This window comes from Grampus griseus (assembly GCF_964374135.1).
Source record: "Grampus griseus genome assembly, chromosome: 20".
NCBI lineage: Eukaryota > Metazoa > Chordata > Mammalia > Artiodactyla > Delphinidae > Grampus > Grampus griseus.
In genome coordinates, this window is record NC_139014.1 from 9,723,874 (window position 1) to 9,745,207 (window position 21,334).

The 21,334-nt window shown below is 55.6% G+C and overlaps 1 protein-coding gene across 2 annotated transcripts; it reads left to right on the forward strand.

The window, feature by feature from the left end:
• Positions 1–211: 211 nt before the first annotated feature.
• On the forward strand, positions 212–20,954 carry C1QTNF1 (C1q and TNF related 1). 2 transcript variants are annotated; one of them, XM_082679854.1, is made up of 4 exons: positions 212–538; positions 16,829–16,994; positions 19,302–19,441; positions 20,022–20,954. In XM_082679854.1, the coding sequence occupies exons 2-4, from the start codon at positions 16,846–16,848 to the stop codon at positions 20,570–20,572; spliced, it is 840 nt and encodes a 279-aa protein (XP_082535980.1). In that variant the 5' UTR covers positions 212–538; positions 16,829–16,845; the 3' UTR covers positions 20,573–20,954. The 2 variants fall into 2 exon arrangements, with proteins under 2 accessions (XP_082535980.1, XP_082535979.1); XM_082679853.1 differs by having other exon boundaries at positions 522–538; positions 16,832–16,994.
• The last annotated feature ends 380 nt before the right edge of the window (positions 20,955–21,334 follow it).

A 21,334-nucleotide genomic window follows, 5' to 3' on the forward strand; every position in this document is an offset into this window, starting at 1 on the left:
TCCTGGACCCCCGGCCACTCCCGCACCTGGAGGGACTTCCGGACTCTCAGAGCCCCGCCCCCAGGCCCCGGCCCCCGCCAGCTCCCAGGGTAGCCCGGAGGAGGGTTGCGCTGGGCTCCCCTCCCCCCCGGGCACACACACAGTTAATCCTCGGCGGCTGCTGTTTGGATAAAATGCGCTGGGAGCGTTCGAGGCTCCGCGGCCGCTCACATCTGGCCCGGGTTTGCTCTTTACGCGTCTGTCCCGCTTGCTTCGGTCCTTCCTCTACTTTCGAGAAACCGCGTTTCCGCTTCTGGCCAAAGAGACCTTGTAGCCGAGGAGATCCAGGTGCCGGGGAGCGGCCGGCTGTCCTGCACCCCAACAACTTTCTGAGCCCTCTTCCCGGAGGACTTTTTCCTTCCTGCCTGCTCTCTCCTTCGACAAGTCTGGTCTTCCCCCAACCTGGCTGGGAGGGGGCTCCGCCGCTGGGAGATGCTCTAAGAGAGGCCGCGGGGAGGACGCGGGCGCCCCGCTCGCTCCCGGACGCTGGTGGCTGGAGGTAGGTGGCCTGGCGGACGGGACGTGGCCGTGGCGGGGGTGGGGGGAAGGAGGGGGATCCGGTGCGCCTTTTCCTGGCTTCAGCCTGGTCGCGGAGCAGACACCTACACGGGGCGAGGAGCGGGGTGGGAGGGGCCAGAAGCCAGTTGCGGCAAAGGGGCAGAAAGACCAGGAGTTGGCGGAGAAGGGCCCGGTGCCGGTTCCTGACACTCCCTTCGGAGCCGAGGTGCCGTGGAGAGCCGTGGCCGTGGTTTCCCTCTGTTGACCAGGGAGCAGGGGGCTTCTGTGGCAGACAGATGCTGTCAGGAATGATTGTTACCGCCCCCGATTTTTGTGGCGTGTTTATCTTGCTTCACTCTTCCCTGGGTGTGAAAGGGAAAGGAGTGATATCCAAGTCACCTCCGCACCTGGTGGGGAGACCCCACCCCAATAGCGCCTGGACTGTCTGAGAGCCAGCCCTGCCTGTGGGCAACTTGGACCCTACACAGAACAGGGAATGCTGGCTTTGGCCCCTGCATCTAATGGCTTTGGTGTTCCTGGAGGGGATCCAGCCTGGACAGGAAAAAATAATGTCCCTCTCGGGGGACCCTCTGGTCTGCCCACACCACTGAATGTGGCCCTGGTCTGGGCCCGAGTCACTGAGCTGCCCTTGAGCCTCTGGACTGCGCATGCCTCTCTGTGCACTACCAAGTAGCAAGCATCTCCACGGCACAGGTGTGATCCCCGCCTGTCCTGGGCACCCACGTCGTGTTAAACTGGGCCCTGCCGTGCCGATTCCTGGACAGCTGCTGTGTCTTCCGTGGGACCCCAACGTGCTTTAGGTGCTCACGGGCCCTCCTGAGCCACTTGGGAGGAAGGGTGACTTGACTTCTCTCTGTGACTTGCTTCCGTCTCCTCTTTCTCACTTGGTTTCTAAGAATGGAGGCAGTTTGGCACACTTGGAGCTTCCTCTTTCCAAGCTTTGAAAATGGGGAGTGTCCTGAGAAACTGAGTTTTCTCAACCACTAGCTACATCCTGGGTCCCTGGGGGAGGATGTGAGGTCCTCAGAGACGCTAGGCCTTTGCTTTTTATAGTTCAGGGAAGCAGGCGGACAGCCCCACGTGCAAGTTCACAAATCGAGGCACTTGCCTGTGCGTACTGCAGGGAGAGGCAGGAAACATACAGGTGAAGGGGAGGTGGGGGGTGCAGAGGGTTGAGCTGCCCTTTCTGGTCCCCCTTCTCCACTCTCCTTCTTGACCTGAGAGCTGAGGTGGGGCTTAGAGATGACCCGACAACAGTAGTGGCAATAGAAATAGCGGCAGCCGTGGATATGTGTGTGCTGGAACCCAAGCTCCTCAAGTTTCCAAATTTCCTCTTCCCAGCAGCCCACAGAGAAAGTTCCCTGGGGCCGGAAAGACAGCCGGGGTCTGCTTCCCAGGGACTCTAGCCCTCTCCTCTGGCTCTCTCTGTTTTCCTTCTCCTATCTTGAGTCTCTTGGGATGCCAAGGAACAGGCTCCTGGTGAGCAGCAGGTCAGGGCGACAGACAAATGTAGGTGCCAGAGGCCTTGGATGGGCCCTCTTTCTGCCAGAGGACACCGCTGCCTGTCTGGGGCAGGGGCAGCCATCAGTGAGGGACAGGCTCCCAGGTGGGAGCCGAGAAGGCTGACATGGCCCCAGGAAGGGTGCAGGCAGCTCCCTCCTCATTCCTGGGACGTAACCTCCCTATTCAGGGCAACCAGCACAGCATAATTTTTTTGGAACATGCTTTTTGTTATTCTTCCTGGTGCCTCCCGCCCTACCCCCCCCCCGCCCCCCCCCATGTAATTAGCGTGACTCATAAACCAAATATTCTGGCATTGAACTTCACCCATCAAAACAAAGATGAAAAGAATTTTGTAGATACAGTCGTGCTGCTGGGCGTCCTCACCAGACAAGAGCTTGCCATTGCGCTTTTGTCTTCAGGGGCTGGACCTTTGCATGAGTCCCTGTTCCTGGAGCTCGGGTGGCTGAGGCTCCAGGGCCCTAGGGGAGAGGCGGTGGTGATAGCTTGCAAAGGAAAGGAAGAATAAAAAGTTTCCTTTTTGTTATGGTCCCCACACTCTGCTGACTACTTAAGGTAACTCTGCCTGCCCATCCACTGGAGAGAGATGTGAGTGTTTCCGGAGCAGCCTCGTCTCCCTGCCCTGAGAGTCCAGCGATCTTAAGTGGGGGTGATGGTCTCCTGGGGCACTTCATCTTGGTGGTGTAACTACCGTTTGGGCAGAGGTTTATTATTTTCTTCCTGTTTTTACCTGCTGAAATCTGCCTTCTCGTAAAGTCAAATGAGACAAGGCAGCTCCCTGGACAGGACCCCAGACACCTCCCTGACCCCTCACACAGTACGAGGGAACATCTGCCCACTTGGAGAAGGATTTGGAAAAGGACCACCAAAGCCTGAACAGGTGCTTCCTTCCGTGCTCTAGGGGCAGCCCAGTGAGCCGGTCCCCCTGGGCCCAGGAGTCAGGATTCTTGGGGCCCCGCCCAGACATCCTCAGCCTGGCAGGACCAGTTCTGCTCTCAACCACAGACATGCAGAAGCGAGCACGCTGGCTCTTTTCCTCCTCCCCAAGCCGCGCCGTGAAACTTCTGCCAGCGCAGCCTGTGACCTCTGACCCTTGTCTTCCTGCCTCTCGGGGAGGGGCTCGATGCTGGGCGCAGGAGCGGGAGCTCTTGAGCTCATTGGGGGCAGCTTTAGCTCTGGGTCCTCGTCAAGGCTGCAGCTGAGAGGGGCCTGAGCAGCTGGAGGTGGAAGTGGTGCCCCGACGCCGGGAAGCTGCTCATCCTTGCCCACGCTTGCTTCCCAGAATTGGGCTCAAAGCAGGATGGGCTTTGAAGAGCCGGAGGCCCCCCACTGCCCACCGGGGTGTCCCTGGCCTGCCCAGAGGCCTTTGGAGTCAAACCCTCTCCAGCTGTGGGCACCACTGGCACAGTCCTACTGGGGCATCCTGTCCCATCCTGCGCCTCCGTGTCCGACCGCCTCCCTGCCTGACCACCTCCCTGGCTCCTGTAGGCAGTTTCCTTGAGATGACGTGGAGCAGAGCAGGAGACTGCGGGCAGGAGGCAGGATGGGAAGGGAACGCGGGAGAACCGGACAGGCGGGAGAAGGGGCAGGCAGGCGGGGCGGGCAGTGGGGGAGGTGGGGAGCATGCCGATGCCAGGTGCGTGGTGCCTCGTGCTGGGTCAGACGTTGCTGCCAGCCGCTGGTGAATCCACACTCGGGGGGAGGTCCCAAACCTTTCGCCTCCGTTGCACGCTGTCCCCAAGTGGGGACATCTGGTTACCAGTCACCCTCTGCCCTGGGGACCAGCGAAGGAAAAGGACCTCGCCTGAGAAGGCTGCCAGCCCTGGTGGAGCTGCGGGCGGATGCAGGCCAGACGTCGGCTGGGCTGGGCCCTGCAGCTCTGCCCTGCAGGTTCTGAGGCTGGTGGTCAGGGTGGGGGACTGGGGTGCGCTTGGAAACACTTGGGCCCTTTCTGCTTGTGAAGAGTGTAAAGTGAGTTCTGGTGAGAGACGGGTGGGTCTGGGTGGGGTTTGGGGTCGCCATGGCACTCAGGTCTTCCAGCATTCAGGACATCTATCCCTCACCCCTTAAGGTATAGCTATGAGAGCAAGACCCGTGGTTCTGTAAACTGGCCTGACCTACAAGGAGGAGACCCTGAGAATGGACCCTGTAGAGCAAGCAGAAGCAGGCCCAGGCAACTGGGGTGCTGGGCTGGAGTCTGATGCCTGCCCTTCCCCCTTCTGTTCCATTCTACTCCTGGTTCCCTCTCTGCAGGGACCTCTCCTGTGGGGCCCCTCCCACACCTGACCCCTGGCAGCCCCCAGGGATGGGCAGACACAGGGCACGCTCACTGCACCCCCTGTAAAGAATGTCAATTCTTTATATCGTTCCCTCCTGCCAGCCGCACTCGGCCTCAGTCCCCTTTGCTTCTGAGCATCAGAGGGCATGGGGGTCAGGGTGGCACCGTTTGCCATCCCTGTGAGATGTGGGCTTCCCCCTCCCCTCCCCTGCAGAGCTCACCCATGCACTGTTTTCTCTCTACCCTGCAAAAGCAGTGCTTTCAGAATGCACACTCAGTGGCCACAACCCCCACGCCCCGTCCATCCTGAGGTGTGAGGGAGGTTCCTGGTGATCCTGTGCCTAAACCCGAAGGCACTGCGCTCCAGTGGTGGATGTTACGATGCTGGCGCCGGGAGATCTTAGCACGTTGCTTTGATGAGGACGGTTATCACGGATCCCTGGCGCCCTGCATGGTGCCAGGTATGGAGCAGGCCCTCAGCAATCTGCTGAGGTCTCAGCTGGGGGATAAGTTCCTCAGGGCCCGGGGCTGCTGCCGCTGTTCCCACCGTAACCGAGTGAGCTTAGCAGGTGGACACCCGCCCGGCAGGCGGGAGTGTCCTCAGGACGGTGGTTCGTCAGGACCAGCCTGTCCTACCTAGCCGACATCTTCCTGGAGGCCCCCTCGAGGCGAAGTGGCAAGACCTCTGCTGTCAGACACACCTGGGTCTCACCTGAGCTGCAGCCCCTGCCACGGCAGGGCCTGGGGTGAGTGACTCCCTCCCTCTGAGCCCATTTGTTCCTCTGAGAAATCAAGGTGACTGTAGGGCACAAGTTCAGTAGCCTCCGTAAAGCACGTGCCCAGAGCCCGGCCGGCAGCAGGTGCTTAACCAGAGCTTTGTTAGAAGGAATCTCTGATAAATGACGGGGCTGCTCCTGGGCCGGTTAACTCGCCTGGCTGTTGAGCAGAAGTCCTGATGATGGCCGCAAAGGTTTGGCTCCATTTTCTCCTGTTTTGTGGCTGCAGGCAGCTTCCTTCAGTGGCAAGTACACCAGTGACTGGTGTGTCAAAGGCAGGACAAATCCCCTGCTTCTACAAAACGTGTTCTCTCTGGCTGGCCTGATTCTAGCCCCACTTGGGTGCCTTTCCCGGCGTAATCAGTACCCACGGTAACTCCAGGGTTCGGCTGCCCCAGGGGAGGGCCTTTTCTTCCTCTTGTTCCACCGTGTCCCTAGAATCCAGCCCTCTTCTCGGTGCGCAGTAGACACTCAACAAACACTTGCAAAAGAACGTGGGACTTCTGGGCTTCCCTGGTGGCACAGTGGTTAAAAATCCGCCTGCCAACACAGGGGACACGGGTTCGAGCCCTGGTCCGGGAAGATCCCACATGCCGCGGAGCAACTAAGCCCGTGTGCCACAACTACTGAGCCTGCACTCTAGAGCCCGAGAGCCACAACTACTGAGCCCGCGTGCCGCAACTCCTGAAGCCTGTGCTCCTAGAGCCCGTGCTCCGCAACAAGAGAAGCCACCGCAATGAGAAGCCCGCGCACCACAATGAAGAGTAGCCCCCACTCACCGAAATGAGAGAAAGCCTGCGCGCAGCGATGAAGACCCAATGCAGACAAAAATAAATACATAAAAAATTCTCCAAAAAAAAAAAAAAAGAACGTGGGACTTCAGCACGAGGGCAGTTTATATCCCCCACAGTCCTGCCTGAGCCACAAGCTTGCCACAGCATCCTCAAGCCCCTTCCCCGTTCTCCTTTTCTAGGCAGAGATTCAAATTCCCCCGAATAAACAAAATGCTCTCTTAGTCTCCAGGGTGGGGCTTACTTATCATTTGTCTAAGTGGAAAATAATGTGTACTTAATGTGAAAAAATATGTGACGGTTATAGGGGAAAACCCCAGAGACCCCCAAATAAGAAAATAGCAAGCATCCGTATTTTCATCACCCAGAGGTAATTGCTGTTAGCAGCCAGGTGGGTGGCCTTCAAATCTCTGGGCTAATGTACGTGCATGTGTGGATGTGTTTTTATGTATGTATGTTTTCAACCTGCATTTTCCCTCATCAGCATTTTACGAACATCTTTCCACGCCAGTAAATATTCGTCTGTTTACAGAGGTCAGTCCTTGGTGCTACCAGCTGAAGTTGCCCCTCCCCCTCCAGCATCGTTTATTTATTTATTTAAATGCCTTTAAACGAAGCGTGTGTTTCTGGGTTCCGAGCAATCTCCACCCCTCCCTGTCACATTACACCCAGCCCGTGGCCAATGGCTGAAGGCATTTGAGTTTGCCAGCCTGACCAACCACCTGGTCTTTAGTTTTCCACCGTGTGGCTGCACCATCATTTGTTGGATTAGACTGCTTTTGCAGGACATTGAGGTATTTTGTAAGTTTGGCTGATGGAGGCAATGGGTGGTAACTCTTTTTTTTAAAATTAATTAATTAATTATTTTGCATCTCACTCTATTTATTTTTTAACATCTTTATTGGAGTATAATTGCTTTACAATGGTGTGTTAGTTTCTGCTGTATAACAAAGTGAATCAGCTATACATATACATACATCCCCATATCTCCTCCCTCTTGCGTCTCCCTCCCACCCTCCTTAGCCCACCCCTCTAGGTGGTCACAAAGCACCGAACTGATCTCCCTGTGCTATGCGGCTGCTTCCCACTAGCTGTTTTACATTTGGTAGCGTATACATGTCCATGCCACTCTCTCACTTTGTCCCAGCTTACCCTTCCCCCTCCCCATGTCCTCAAGTCCATTCTCTACGTCTAAAAATGTGGAACGCTTCACGAATTTGCGTGTCATCCTTGCTCAGGGGCCATGCTAATCTTCTCTGTATCGTTCCAGTTTTAGTATATGTGCTGCCGAAGCGAGTGCTTGTAACTCTTTTTGAAGCAGGAGGCTTTCTGAGTGCTGATAAGAGGAGCATTTGAGGAAAAGATGGCTACCTGGTCACGTCGGGATTCAGCGTTCTGATGACACTTAATGGTGTGACCTGGGAATTCCCTGGTGGTCCAGTGGTTAAGACTTCTCAGTTGCGCTGCAGGGAGCATGGGTTCGATCCCTGGTCGGGGAACTAAGATGCTGCATACTGCGTGGTGTGGCCAAAAATAAATAAATAAATAAAATACAAGAGTGTGCCCTGGGCCACTCTCCCCACCTCCCTTCTCCCCCCACCCCAAACCACCCCCAACCTGAATTAGAGATTTGAACACACTGGCTTGAGTCCTCTTTGGACGATGGCTCTGCTACTTGGGAAGGGCTGAAAGGGACTGTGGATTTCGGTCAATACTGAAAGTCAGACCCCAGGCACTGGAGACACGTGTGAACTGAGACACATCTCCTGTGTATGAGGACCTCCTGATCTGTGGGGGGACCAGACAAGGAAGCCGGTCTCTGCTAGATACTGGGGGAGGAAACTTCCTGGAGGAGGTGGCATCAGGCCGGGCTCTGAAGGACACAGCGACAAGGAAGGTGGCAGGAGAAAGAGACAGAAGACGAGACCGTGGTGTGACTTAGGACTTCCGGTGGCTCCAGTTGGCTGGGGTGAAGGATACACATGCAGGGGTGGGGACAAGGGGGCCAGAAATGAGGTGGGAGGCAGATGGTGAAGCGCAGGGCTTAAATGTTTCCTTTATTTTCATGGAAGCCTTTTGAGCCAAGGGGGGCATTCAGATCTGCAGGTTTGAAAGCTGCCTCTGGCCAGCAGTTTGGAAGGTAGAGGAGAGATGGGGAGACCAGCGCAGGGCTGAGAAAGAAGCAGTGACAGCGCCCGAAGGGAGGGAGAGGAGAGACTGCCAGGGGGCCTGGTTACGGTGCAAGAGAGGCCGAAGTCTGCAGAGCTCGGAGATGCGGGCGGGGGGCCCTGTGTGAACAGCTGGAAGCGCTGAGGAGGAACAGGGACGGCGGGCGCTGGGGAAGAAGACAGTGAACTAACTGGGGGCTTGAGCATCCAGAGCGAAGACGACATGATCTGGAGACAGCTGGCCATCTGGGTCTGGACCAGCGCTGTGCAGTAGGACTTGGCGATGATGGAAGTGTCCTCCCAGCTGTGCCGTCCAAGAGGGTAGCCATTTAAAATGTGCTCGAGTGGCCGAGAATGGAATTTTTCACTATGTTTAGTTGTAAAGGATTTAACTGGCCCAGAGGCCAGAGGCCAATGTTCTGGAGAGCGCAGGCCTAGAGCTTGGTGGCCGGGGACGCCTGCTGGGGACAAGGATCAAGGAGCTGTCCGCTGAAGCTGTCACACAGGAAACGATGGGCGGAAAGTGTTCGGAGTGAGAGGGGCTGAGGGCTGAGGACACGGTCTGGAAAACACCTGTCGCTAAGGGGGAGGTTATGGAGGGTAAACACAGCGAGACAGCGTGGGCCGGATAGGGGGCGGGGAGGTGGGCGGTCGTCGCCGGCAGGCGCCCTGCAGCCTGCACGGGAGCTGGACATCGGCGATCTCAACCAGAGCAGTCTGGGCTGCAGCAGGCAGTGGCAGGGCTGACTGGATGCTGAGCTGAATTGTACTCTTGACTTAGAAGCCGTTAGATGTGGGACAAGGTTCTACCTTTTGCCAAGCTTTCCCCGGAGATGGCTGTAAAATGCGGCAGTGATTTCCAGGCCCTAGAAAACGAAAAACGGTGTGGTGCTTGTAAAAGGGATGGTGCGGTCGGCGCACAGGCCGTGGAATTCCCAGCTTTTTTCCTCCCTCTGTCTTGGGAACGGTCAGCCCCCGAGGGTGTCACCGCTGCGGGGCAATGGGACGTGGGCCAGGCCACCTTCGGCGCGGGCTCACGGCAAGGCACGAGCTGTCAGTAGCTCTTCTCTCTCACACGGTTCTCAAAGCGGGGGCCAAGCCTGCCGCCCGAGGCCTCACAGCTGGGAGGTGATCTAAGGACAGGGCTCTAGTCAAGGAAATCTTTGTTTGCACTGGGGAGGCTGGGCTGGCCAGGTGCCCCCGAAGGCCCGCCGCCTGCAGCCCACGTGGTCTCCTTGTATGCAGGGCCTGGGCAGAAACTTAGGCAGTGTCTTCTCTCAGGTCCAGGTAAGCCTCTCCTGGTCTAGGTGCAGTGAATTGCCTCAGGAGAGGATGGAGATGTCTCAGGATGGGAGGATGCCTGGCCCCTCTTTCCTTCACTGTTTTATCCCAAGTCAGCACAAAGGAAGCCCTCGTTTGTTAATTAGCAAGTAGCCCTGGGAGACCCCATCTCTATCGCTGGCCTTGGGCTTTGGAGGTAACCAAAAAAACCCCAAACCTTAAAAAAAAATAAACCCTCTTCCTTACGCCAGAGGACAGCTTCTTGGAAAAAGGGGAAGAGGGAGATTCAGCAAGTGAGCTGGGCGCCAGGATGCCCTCACCTTTTGGGAAAGGCACAGCGCACCTCCAGTTGACCAGAGCTCCTCTAATAAAGGATGCACAGCCCCCACTGCTGCTTCCTCTGCAAGGTTGGGAGGAAGCGGGAGAGGGCCCGAGACCGGCTGGGGCTGCCCCATTACAGAAGGGAAAATTAGGTATGAAATGGCTTCCTGGGATTGGCGAACAAATGTCATTTATCAAGTGGGAGCCACTCTACCAGAGTGCCCATCACCAGAGGAGTCTGGTAAGTGGAAAATGAGTGTGATGAATGGCTTCCAGGGAAGGAAAGCAGACGTCATGTGTTAGACAGTCCGGATGGTCATAAGGGCCAGAGGGACACCCCAACATGGGGCTTTCTCTTTTCTAGGCACCCCAGGATCTGAGTCCAGGGAACCTTCTGCAGCAACTGGAGAGCTCTGAGTGTCTCAACGGGAGAATTTCCGCCAGATGTCGAAGCAGTGAGGGGCAGCCCCAGGGCTTCCTTTCTGGTAGAGAAGATACTGGGGAGGGGAGGGTGGCAGGAGCAGATGTGCGGAAGGATTGCTGGTGGCTGAGGGACAGTTGACGCTGTGTTGAAACAGAGACTGATTGGATACTGATTCGCGTCGCCTTCTCGACCTAGAAGACCTTAGGTGTGGGAGACAGTCCTATCTTAGGCCAAGCTTCCTCGGGAGAAGCATGTAAAATTTGGGGGTGGTGTCCAGGCCCTAGACAAGCCAGACAAAGATATTTGTTTTGGGTGAATTGAAGTCTGGGACACAGCCAGAGCTCCTGGAAAGCATCAAATGGTACAGAGGAGCGGAGACCTTCAGGAGGTATTAAAGAGGCTTGATGACTGACTCGATGTGGCAGATATGAGAGAGGAAGGCGTCTAAATGACTCCCAGATTTCTGGCCCGCTGTTTGTTCATAGTTCCTACTCCCCCACCCCCCAACTTCATCTTAATAGAGCAGAGCTGCCCAACAGAGCTTTCTGCAGCGATTGAAATGTTCTGTGCAGTCCAGGAAGGTAGCTCCCACCTCCCTGTAGCCATTGAGCCCCTGGAATGTGGCTATCGTGACTGAGGAATGGAATTTAGAATGGTCTTTAATTTAATTAATTTATTTTTTTGGCCATGCTGTGCAGCATGCGGGATCTCACTTCCCCGACCAGGAATCTAATCCGTGCCCCCTGCAGTGCAAGTGCGGAGTCTTAACCACTGGACCACCAGGGAAGTCCCTAGAATGTTCTTTAATTTTAATTGGTTTCAAATGAAATAGCCACAGGTGGCTAGCGGCCACTGCAGTGGACGGCACAGGCCTAGAATGTCACATTTTGAGTCAACATCTGCTGCTCTGCCTTGAGCTGTGATTGTGTACATAGATCTGTCTCCTTCACTGGACAGTAATTTTTTTTTGTTTTTAATATTTATTTTTATCTATTTGGCTGCGTCAGATCTTAGTTTGGGCACTCGAGATCTTCGTTGCGGCACATGGGCTTCTCTCTAGTCGCGGTGCGTGGGCTTAGTTGTACCGTGGACTTAGTCGTCCTGTGGCATGTGGGATCTTAGTTCCCCGACCAGGGATCGAACCAGCGTCCCCTGCATTGGAAAGTGGATCCTTAACCACTGGACCACCAGGGAAGTCCCCATGGATGGTAATCTTGAGGTCAGGGAGTATATTTAATCTGCGATGGAATCACTGTCTCCCAAGCTCTTACCCGATGCTGTGCAAATCACGGGCATCCAGTAAACCGTGCCTGTGTTCAATTTTCTCCTGAGAGGGAATTCCAGAGCTACATGGGCATTTCAACTTGTCTTCTAAACTCCTTCTAATCCAGGGAGATCCTAGACTTCTCGCCTCTCAGAACAGCTGGTTACCCGATGAAGATTAAGGAAGGTTTATAAAATGCTTTTGTCAAAGGGCACTGGGCGGGGTTGGCAACAAGACAAAAGGCAAACTTATGGAGCTTGAGGGCTAGGAGTTCACTGTCGGAACACAGGCATGACACCACGGAGGTGGGCGGGCCCCCCAAAACGACAGGACCGATTTTAAACGGATATAAGGAAACTTGCACTTGTGTATGAATATCGTCTCCTTAAAGGATTCACCACAGATCCATTCGAGGGCTGGGAGGATAAAAATCATTAACCAGGAAGCGTTCTCAGACTTCCTGCCTTCCTCCGGACCCTGTCATTGACCCAATTCCTCCCTTTCGCCTCCCACCTACTGTAGAGGGGGGTTCTTCCTTGCTGGGGGAGGTTAAGATGCAGGGAGATGGGGAGGGTTGAGAAGACGGGAGTGGAGGAGCTGCAGGTCCTGAAGGGCGTGGGTGGGAGATAAAGATGTTCATGGAATTGTTATGGAATTTGGAACACGAATGTCTTCACAGGGTTTGGGGTAGGCAAGTCCAGTTCTGAGTCATGTTGGAATTAACTTCAGATGTCTTGACCGCAAGGCAGCCAGGAGACTGGACCACTCGGGTCCAGATTCACAAGGGTTACACACCACTGGCCAAAGAGTCCTGGGGGCTGCTCCCCGGACCTGACAGCACGTTCTTTGAGTCATCTTTCTGGGGGCACACCTTCCCCCTTGTAGGGCACTCTGTTTCACTGGAAATTGCTAAAGAGGGCCGGAGCTAAGTTTGGTTAGATGTTGGCAATACTGGTTTTTCTTTTCTTTTTTTTTTTTTTTTTTGCGGTACGCGGGCCTCTCACTGTTGTGGCCTCTCCTGTTGCGGAGCACAGGCTCCGGACGTGCAGGCTCAGCAGCCATGGCTCACGGGCGCAGCCGCTCCGCGGCATGTGGGATCCTCCCGGACCGGAGCACGAACCCGTGTCCCCTGCATCGGCAGGCGGACTCTCAACCACTGTGCCACCAGGGAAGCCCTGGGCAATACTGTTTTTGCCCAAAAGTGAGTAAAATGATCATAATGTCATGATGTTGACTTTGCTGTGGGACTTAGTAAAAGCGTTCTGAAGACGGTTTTGAAGAGGGAAAGCTTTCAGTCTGGGTTTGCTTTGACCCCAAAGAGGAGGTCCTTGAGGAGAACCACCGACCTCTGCTGCCCTCACTCAGTGCTCCTGGCGCCTCCGACTCTTTGCTGGGTCATCGCGGGCCACCCCCCCCCCCCCCCCCCCGCCACTGATAGCATCATCCCTGCGCCGGCTGCATCCTGGTCTCCATCTCTTCTATCTAGGTACAGAAAATCCCTTTTCCAGACTTAGAAAGAAATGTACCAACGTGCAAAAGTGTACTTCCATTGAGGGTAGAGGACTGATTCTCAACTGGGAGGATTTCTGCCTCTCAGGGGATAGGTGGCAAAGTCTGGAGATGTTTTTGATTGTCGCAACTGGGGGTGGGGCTGTGCTGATGGAATCTAGTGGGTGGAGTCCAGAGCTGCTGCTGAACATCCTACAATGCACAGGACAGCCTCCCACGACAAAGGCTGATCCAGCCCAAATGTCAATGGTGCCGAGGCTGAGGAGCCCTGGGGACAAGAGTCCAAGACAGCTCTGTACTTTCTTTTCCTGTTATTTTCCAGCCTTTCCCAAATGAATATATATTACTTTGGATTCAGGAAAAAAAAAAATGTTTGAAGAAAGGAAAACCTCTTTTCCTTTCAAGTGATGCAAGCTTGGCATTGAAAAGGAAAAAGAGAGTAATTATCAAGGCGCCAAGGAGAAACAGGGGAAATACAGAAATAGGGCAATAAACAAATTTGGAGAATTCAATCTGACTAATATTTGTTGAGTTCAGGGTGCTGCAGGATGCTTGGTGGGTCCAAGTTGAACAAGACCGTATCCCAAGCCCAGAGGAGGTCACAGGTCTGCTGTGCAGAATCTTCTAGGCCAAGAAAAACTCTCTGCAGAATGAGACAATATGAGACACGCAAGCAAAAAAGAGTAGGGAGAGTTTGTTCCAGTTGAGGGTCTGGGAGACCTTCAGAAGGACTATGAAGCACCTGAGTTGGGTCTTGGGTAGGATTTTTTTTTTTTTTTTTGGCTGCGTTGGGTCTTTGTTGCTGCGCGCCAGCTTTCTCTAGTCGCGGAGAGCAGGGGCTACTCTTTGTTGCGGTGGCTTCTTTTGTTGTGGAGCACACCCCCTAGAGTGGGCGGGCTTCAGTAGTTGTGGTGCATGGGCTTAGTTGCTCCGTGGCATGTGGGATCTTCCCGGACCAGGGATTGAACCCGTGTCCCCTGCACTGGCAGGCGGATTCTTAACCACTGTGCCACCAGGGAGGTCCCTTGGGTGGGATTTTGATGTGATCTGAGGGCAGCCTGTTGAATTCAAATCCAGCCCCCATGGCTTAAAAAGTGGGCAGCCTAGGCTTCCCTGGTGGCGCAGTGGTTGAGAGTCCACCTGCCGATGCAGGGAACAAGGGTTCGTGCCCTGGTCCGGGAAGATCCCACATGCTGCGGAGCGGCTGGGCCCGTGAGCCATGGCCGCTGAGCCTGCGCGTCCGGAGCCTGTGCTCCGCAACGGGAGAGGCCACAACAGTGAGAGGCCCACGTACCGCAAAAAAAAAAAAACACACACACAAAAAAGTGGGCAGCCTTAGGCTAATCGACTTCTCATCACGGTTTCTTCATTAGTGAATTCAGTATAATAATGAATGAATATCGTCTCCTTAAAAGATTCACCGCAGGTCCATACGAGACCTGTGATGGGGTAAAAACTATTAATGAGGAAGTGTTCTCTTTAGGGTTGTAAGGATGAGTGAAAATGATGCAGGGATGCCCAGCACCGGGCCTGGGGCAGTTGTCAGTCCTGTTAGCCTGGTTATTAGCAGAAGAAAAGAGGACAAAGGGTGCTCCTGGCCAGGGGAGAAGGATGTGGGCAGGTGGGCAGGTGCCAGGAGTTTGGGGGTGTGGCTGGAACCTGGTGCTCAAACTGTGGTGCCTTGGCAGCACCTGGGGGCTTTTGGAAAATGTCTGTCCCAGATCTGCCCAATCAGAATCTGCATTTTCACAAGATTTCCCAGGTGACGTGTATGCACGTTGCAGTACATGAAGCAGGGAGCTTGAACATGGGACGAGGGGTGCTGGGCAATGCAGGCGAAGTGTGGGAGCAGACTGGGGAGGGTGGTGCCCACCCTGGCAAGGAGCCTGGAGAAATGATGGATGGGTAGAGGGGGCGAGGAGAGAGAGGGAGAGATTCTTTTAATATGTATTTTATAAATTACATTTATATGTACAAATTTTCTTTGCCAAGTGGAGGGAAGGTAGTGGACATTTTGAGGAGGGGGGCTGGTCCAAGCAGTCTCTCTGTCATTTGGAAGGTCTCTGGGTCCTGACCCTTGGCAGGTAGAGAACGTGGATGTGGGGGGCCCAGCTAATCCACTGCAGGGGGTGGGGGTTGTGCAGAGAATTGAAGAGCGGGCAGAAGTGTGGCTTCAGGGGGTGGGGGGATTCCTGGGGAGGCCAGGCTTCCTGGCTCAGAGTCTCATAGCACATCTCTGAGGAGCCATCGGGAGAGCCTCAGCTCTGGTTCCCGGTCTTCGGCCTCCCCCAGGTTCTCCTGACTTGGCACGGGGTTCCAGCAGCGAGGGCGGCCAGAGAATTCTGCCTTCCGAGCTAAAACAGCGAGCCTGCTAACACGCAGAATAAAGAACAAAGCCAAAGAGTCGGCCCCGCGGAGAGGGTCGTGCCCTCACCGGCCGCGAGGCCTCTGAGCCATGGAGTTGAAGGAGGTCCATGGTGGCCCGAGATGCGTGAAAGGAGCATTCATCTGGGTAGACGATTACCGACAAAAACAGAAATCCGTCTCGGTATTTTAATTTTCCTTAGACATGAAAGAGGAGTTAAAGACAAATCAGACAGGACCTTCTGAGGCTGTTCCCTTGCTTTGATGCTTTGCCCCTCCCCACGATGCCTGGTTCCCGGCCCCAGCCCAGCTGCAGGGGCAGGGTGGAGGCGTGCTTACTCCCCCGGCCTCAGTTCTTTCACTGTGCAGGCCAGAGGGTCCAATTAGGTGTCCTTGTCAGCCCTTTTGGTGTTAAATTGTATGATTCGGTGAACAAAATGGGCTGGGATTGACCACCGTCACCCCCTCCGTGATGGGGAGGTTTCCCAGCCACCAGAAACAGTCGAGGCACGTGTGACTTCTGACTCCACACACCAGAAACGGCTGAGGCACGCGTGTAAATCCCACAGCTGGGGTTAGCCGGGGTGATGCCTCTGACGGTGAGAAACCAGTGGGATTTGTCTGTTTTAAGCCCAAGCACTGCCCCCTAGTGGGCTCACTGGGAACCCCCAGTGGACAGCTCTTTCTGGAAGGACTATCTCAATCCTGTGCAAAGAGGGTCCGGTCCAGAGCTTTTTGGAGAGACATGGGGCTGGCTTCGATGACAATAAATGCCCTGTGCGGCGGGGCGCCACCCCCCCCAACACCAGATGCTCGAGGACACGCTCTTGCGCCCCCTGGTGGCCAGAGAGCGACATGTCAGCGCCTGCCTGCCCACCGGGCCCCACAGTGCAGGCTGGGGCAAAGTCCCTGGACAGCGGACCCCCCAGATTCTTTCGGGATTTTGCTCATTGTCCTAACAGGGCCGAGACACGACCATCTGCAGAGCTCAGGGTTGAGGGGTCTCCTTCCTGGGAGGCGTGGGGGGCCAGGCAGAGCCATGCTCAGCGGCAGCAGGTGGCCTGGTGCTCCAACGCCAGCCCGGCCCCAGGGCATGTGCGTGAGGGTGTGCGAGTCTGTGCGTATAAGTCTGTGAGTGTGCTGAGAGTGTGAATGCCAGGTGTGGGCATGCATGTGTGCATGTGAGCGTATGTATATGCACGTGAGTGCACCGGAGTACACGTGAGTGTGTTGAGTGTGCGAGTGTAAACACAAGAGAGTGTGGGTCTGAGTGTGTGTAAGTGTACCGAGTGTCTTGAGTGTGTACAGAGTGTGTTTGTGTATGAATGTGTATTGAGTGTGTATGTGCGTGTGTGAGGGCACTTGTATATGTGCATGGATGTGCACTGGGGTTTGTGAGTATGTATGTTGAGCTTGTGTGACTGTGTGTGTGAGTGTGAGTGTGTGATCGCCGTCCCAGGAAGAGTGGCAGCTGAAGCACTTAGTGGGTCAGCTTGGTGGGTCGGGCAAGCACTGCAGGCTTGTTTCCCTGCAGGGCCCTTCCAACCCGTGTCCTCCCCGTGTGTCTCCCCAGCAGGGCTCAGCGGGAAGATGGGCCCCCGTGGGCTGGGACTCGCGCTGGCGTGCTGCCTGCTGCTGGCCTTTGCCTGTGGCCCGGTGCTGGGCCGCGTGACCCGTGGGCAGCTCGAACAGCAGCAGCAGCAGGGGACCAGGGAGCCACCGCTGGACCACGCTGAGAGGTGAGGCTGTGCGGTGTGGATGCAGGAGCGCTGGCTCAGCAGCGGGGATGAGCCTGGGGGTCAGGTGCCCTAGGGGGCTCTTTGGCAGCTAGAGGGGAAGGAGCAGAGGCCAAGGCTGAGGAGCCGGTGCTGGGGGACAGAGGCGCCATTTCTCCTGTCAGTGACCCGGGCCTGTTATCTGAAACTGCGGACAGTAACCCAGCCTCATTCCAACCCCAGAGGAATGTGGGTCTGTGTGAGGTGCTGCAGCCGCATCCTTAAAAGAAGAACACACCACAACCCCAACCCCCAGCTCTCGGTTTCTTTGCGTCCTTGCCTGTCCTTTGAGAATATCTTCTAGGGTTCTAAGTACCACCTGGAAGTAGGAGACAGGGACGATGCTGGGCTGAGAGCTGATCTCCACCACCCTGATGTCTGATCACATTGCAAGATGGGGGATGGTGGCTGAAGACTGGCACAAGAAGTGGTGGCTTTCCTTGAAAAGTTATGAATTTCTTCCGAATGGCACTGTCTTCATATATATGACCTTCGATGATATATAGACTCCAGGCTATTCGGGATATTTTGTAGGGATGCATAAAATGCTTGGGATTACTCATGAAAATGTCATTCATCAAACGTGAGGTCCTAACACCTGATGCTGACTTTGAGTTTCTTTATCACTTTGAGCTTTGGGCTGACATGATACCTGAGGCTTCGGGCTGTCTTGGAGTACAATGGAATTGCATAGGATTTGGGGCAAAGTAACATCATTCTTCTTCTTTGTCTTTTCTTCTCCTTCTCCTCTTCTTCCTCCTTCTTTTCATTCAACAAACATTGATTGAGGGCCGTTATTGGTCTGGCCATCCTCTAGGCACTGGGGACACACATGTGAATGACACAGTCACTGGCCTCCAGGAACTCCAAGGCTATGGGGGACAGACACACACGATCCAGTTCAGTGTGTCCACGGTGTGGATGCGCGGGGCGGGGGCAGGGGTTGGGGAAGGCTAGGAGGAGGAGTGACTGGGTCTTGAGGACACCTGAGGGGCATCCCAGGCACAGGAGGGGAAAGCCGCCTGGCAGCCAGGATGGCACTGCGAAGTGTGGCCATTCCAGTGTGTGGCAGTGTAAGGGCTGGTAGGCCGTTTGGGTAGGGTGGTTGGATGCCGGCGGGTGGAGGATGGGAGGGCAGATGGACCTGGTGGGAAAGGGTCTCTTTGGAACTTCATCTATAGGGGAGTCATGGAGGGGTTTAAATTTCATGGTACCCTGGAAAGCATGCTGGAGGGAGGCAGAACAGCGGATGAATTGGCAAGGGAGAGATGAATTCCAGGAGGGCATTCCGAACAGCAGTGGCCCCTAGAGGTGAGGAGAGCCGAGGGCCCAGCTCCTGGAGGTACTTTGATGGTGGGGTGGGCTGACTCCTCAGGACTCCATGATCCTCAGAATGGATTGGTGAGGCCAGAGAAGCATCTGCAATGAGGCTGAGCGTTCCATTCTGGGCGACTGGCGATGCTGCTGCTGCTGTGAACAGGGTTTGGAAAGAGAAGATTCTAGGGATGAGCGGCAGTGATGGGCCATCAGTTTGGGACACATCTCGTGTGTGGGGCTTGTTGAATCTCTAAATGGAGACTTCTGGTGAGAGGTGGGCGGGGGTCCATCTGGGAGTCTAGGGCTTGTAGGTGGCTGAGTTTAGGGTGTATAGATCCATCTCCTGGATTGTCTGTGGTCTGAATATGGGAGCAGAGGGAGACAAAGAGCTGACCCTTCAAGACGGACTGTGCCACCTCCAAGGTGGCCGCGTCACAGCCAAAGAGCTGCGAGCAGATAGCACGGTGCGGTGCAGTGTGACGCCTCGAGGTAGCAGCATGGAGCTGTCGCTGCCGCTGCCCCCCGCCCCCCAGGAGCAGATCTGGTTGAGCCCTCTCATTTGCAAACAAGTCAGCTTAACATAGCAGCTTCTAGAATCCTAGATACATGAAGGGGATGTCCAGTCACTCCACTGGCATGTCACGTGCCAGATTTCTCCCATGTAGCCTCTATCTTGCCAAGCTCCTCAAATTGTTGCCGTTCTTGTTATATCGTTGTTTCCACGACTGTCATTGCTGTCAACAGAGGGCAGGGGGCTCTTTCTGAACCTTCACGAAAAGCCTCAGAATTTGCCAAGAGCCAACGCAGTCTCTGTGGAGGGAAAATTAACACAGCCTCACACATCCAGGTGAGAGAAGGCGAGACAGGTACCCTAGGCCCTCTGGTGGCAGAAGAGAGAAGAGTTCCTGGCTCTGAGAGCTCTTGGCTTTCACGGTGATGTCTTTACTCCCTTAGGGATGAAGAAAAGCATGAAAAATACAGCTCCAGGCAGGAAGAGGAGCCCCCCGCATCCCGGTGCTTTCGCTGCTGTGACCCTGGTACTCCCATGTACCAGGCCATCCCGGTGCCACAGATCAACATCACCATCCTGAAAGGTCAGGCACAGAGACCAGCAGGGGGGACCGTCCCCTGGGGAGGGGGCACTGCTCTGTCCTGATTGGAGGGCAGGGCAGAAGATGGAGTTAGGGAGGGGTGGGCAGGAGAAGAATGGCGCCCTCAGGGCACCGAGCAGAGGCATGCTGTCATCTAGCGGGGAGAAGGAAATTCCGTTCCTGAGGCTCTGGCCCCTTTCCAAGAGGAGGGGTTGGGGAGGGATCCACAGGGGAAGGAGCCTCAGGGCAGCTCGGGGTCTCACCCCCCCTGCCTTTGCACCGCAAGCCTCAGCTTGACGGTCCTGTGAGCAGCAGATAACCTTGCACAGCCTGGGACGATTGAGTCGGGAAGCCAAGCGGCCCGGGTCCCAGATCCTCAGGCCCAGCCCCTGCGTCTGTAGGTCATTTGTTCGGAGGGAGCCGTGGGTCCCGCTGCTGCTCCTGTTGCTTTTGGATAAACGCATACGTTCCCTTTTCTTCGCCAGGACTTTCAAGAAGGAAAAAAAAAAAACGATTGCTTCCGGATGAAAATAGAATAATCCTTGAGGTTGCTTGACGCCACGTGTTTTCCCGTCCCATTTAGGTGAGAAGGGCGACCGAGGAGATCGGGGCGTGCAAGGCAAATATGGCAAAACAGGCTCCGTGGGCGCCAGGGGCCACGCGGGACCCAAAGGGCAGAAAGGGTCCATGGGGGCCCCTGGGGACCGGTGCAAGAACCACTACGCTGCCTTTTCGGTGGGCCGGAAGAAGCCCCTGCACAGCAACGACTACTACCAGACGGTGATTTTTGACACGGAGTTCGTGAACCTCTATGGCCACTTCAACATGTTCACGGGAAAATTCTACTGCTATGTGCCTGGCATCTACTTCTTCAGCCTCAATGTGCACACCTGGAACCAGAAGGAGACATACCTGCACATCATGAAGAACGGGGAGGAGGTGGTGATCCTGTACGCCCAGGTGAGCGACCGCAGCATCATGCAGAGCCAGAGCCTGATGCTGGAGCTTCAGGACCAAGACGAGGTGTGGGTGCGCCTCTTCAAGGGCGAGCGCGAGAACGCCATCTTCAGCGATGAGTTTGACACCTACATCACCTTCAGTGGCTACCTGGTCAAGCCCGCCACCGAGCCCTAGCCGCCCGCTAGGGCTAACCTCCATCGCCACAGGCTAACCTCCCGTTGTCCCCGTGCCCCGCCCTGCTCCGCCAGACCCCCTACCCCACCCGGGTTTCCCCGGCCCACACGTCCCCAGCTTTGGCATTCGACATGACGCCCCTCGCGGGAGTGGGAAGCAACATCGGCTGTGTGGTCCCAGGCCCTGCCGTGTCCGCACATGAAATCACCAGGCGGGTGCCCACGAGAGCTCCCCTCTGTGTGCACGTCCTTGAGTGACCCCTGCACGCGTGCCACGACGCGCCAGGGTGTCCCAGAGTAAGCCACCCTTGCTCCCATTGCTGGGAATAATTAAGCCAATTCTAAAGGTTGTGAAAGGAGCAAAGTAAACCATGGAAAAGAAAGGGAGGCATTATTATTTTTGCCTTTCTGCCAGCCTCGCTGGCTCCAGGCAGGAGGGCTGTCTCCCCTCGAGGCTGCCGGAGACTTCCTGTAAGAGAAGATCTAAAGTAGATGCCAAGGGTGACAGGGGAAGGGGGTGGGGGGTGTGGGGACCGGAAAACCATGTCTGGCTTAATATTTTAGGCCACGTAGGAACCTTCTTGGGGGACAGCTGGACTGACGTCCACATCCCGTGGACATTCCTGTGGCCTTGCCCGACGGCTCAGCTGGTCTTTCTGAGCCACAACGGCGAGGGGGTTCGAACTGGGCAGCAAGGGTCAGCTCCTCAGAGGGACAGCCAAACCCTCGGCCGTGGCCTCTGCGTTGGTGAGCAGCCTGCCCG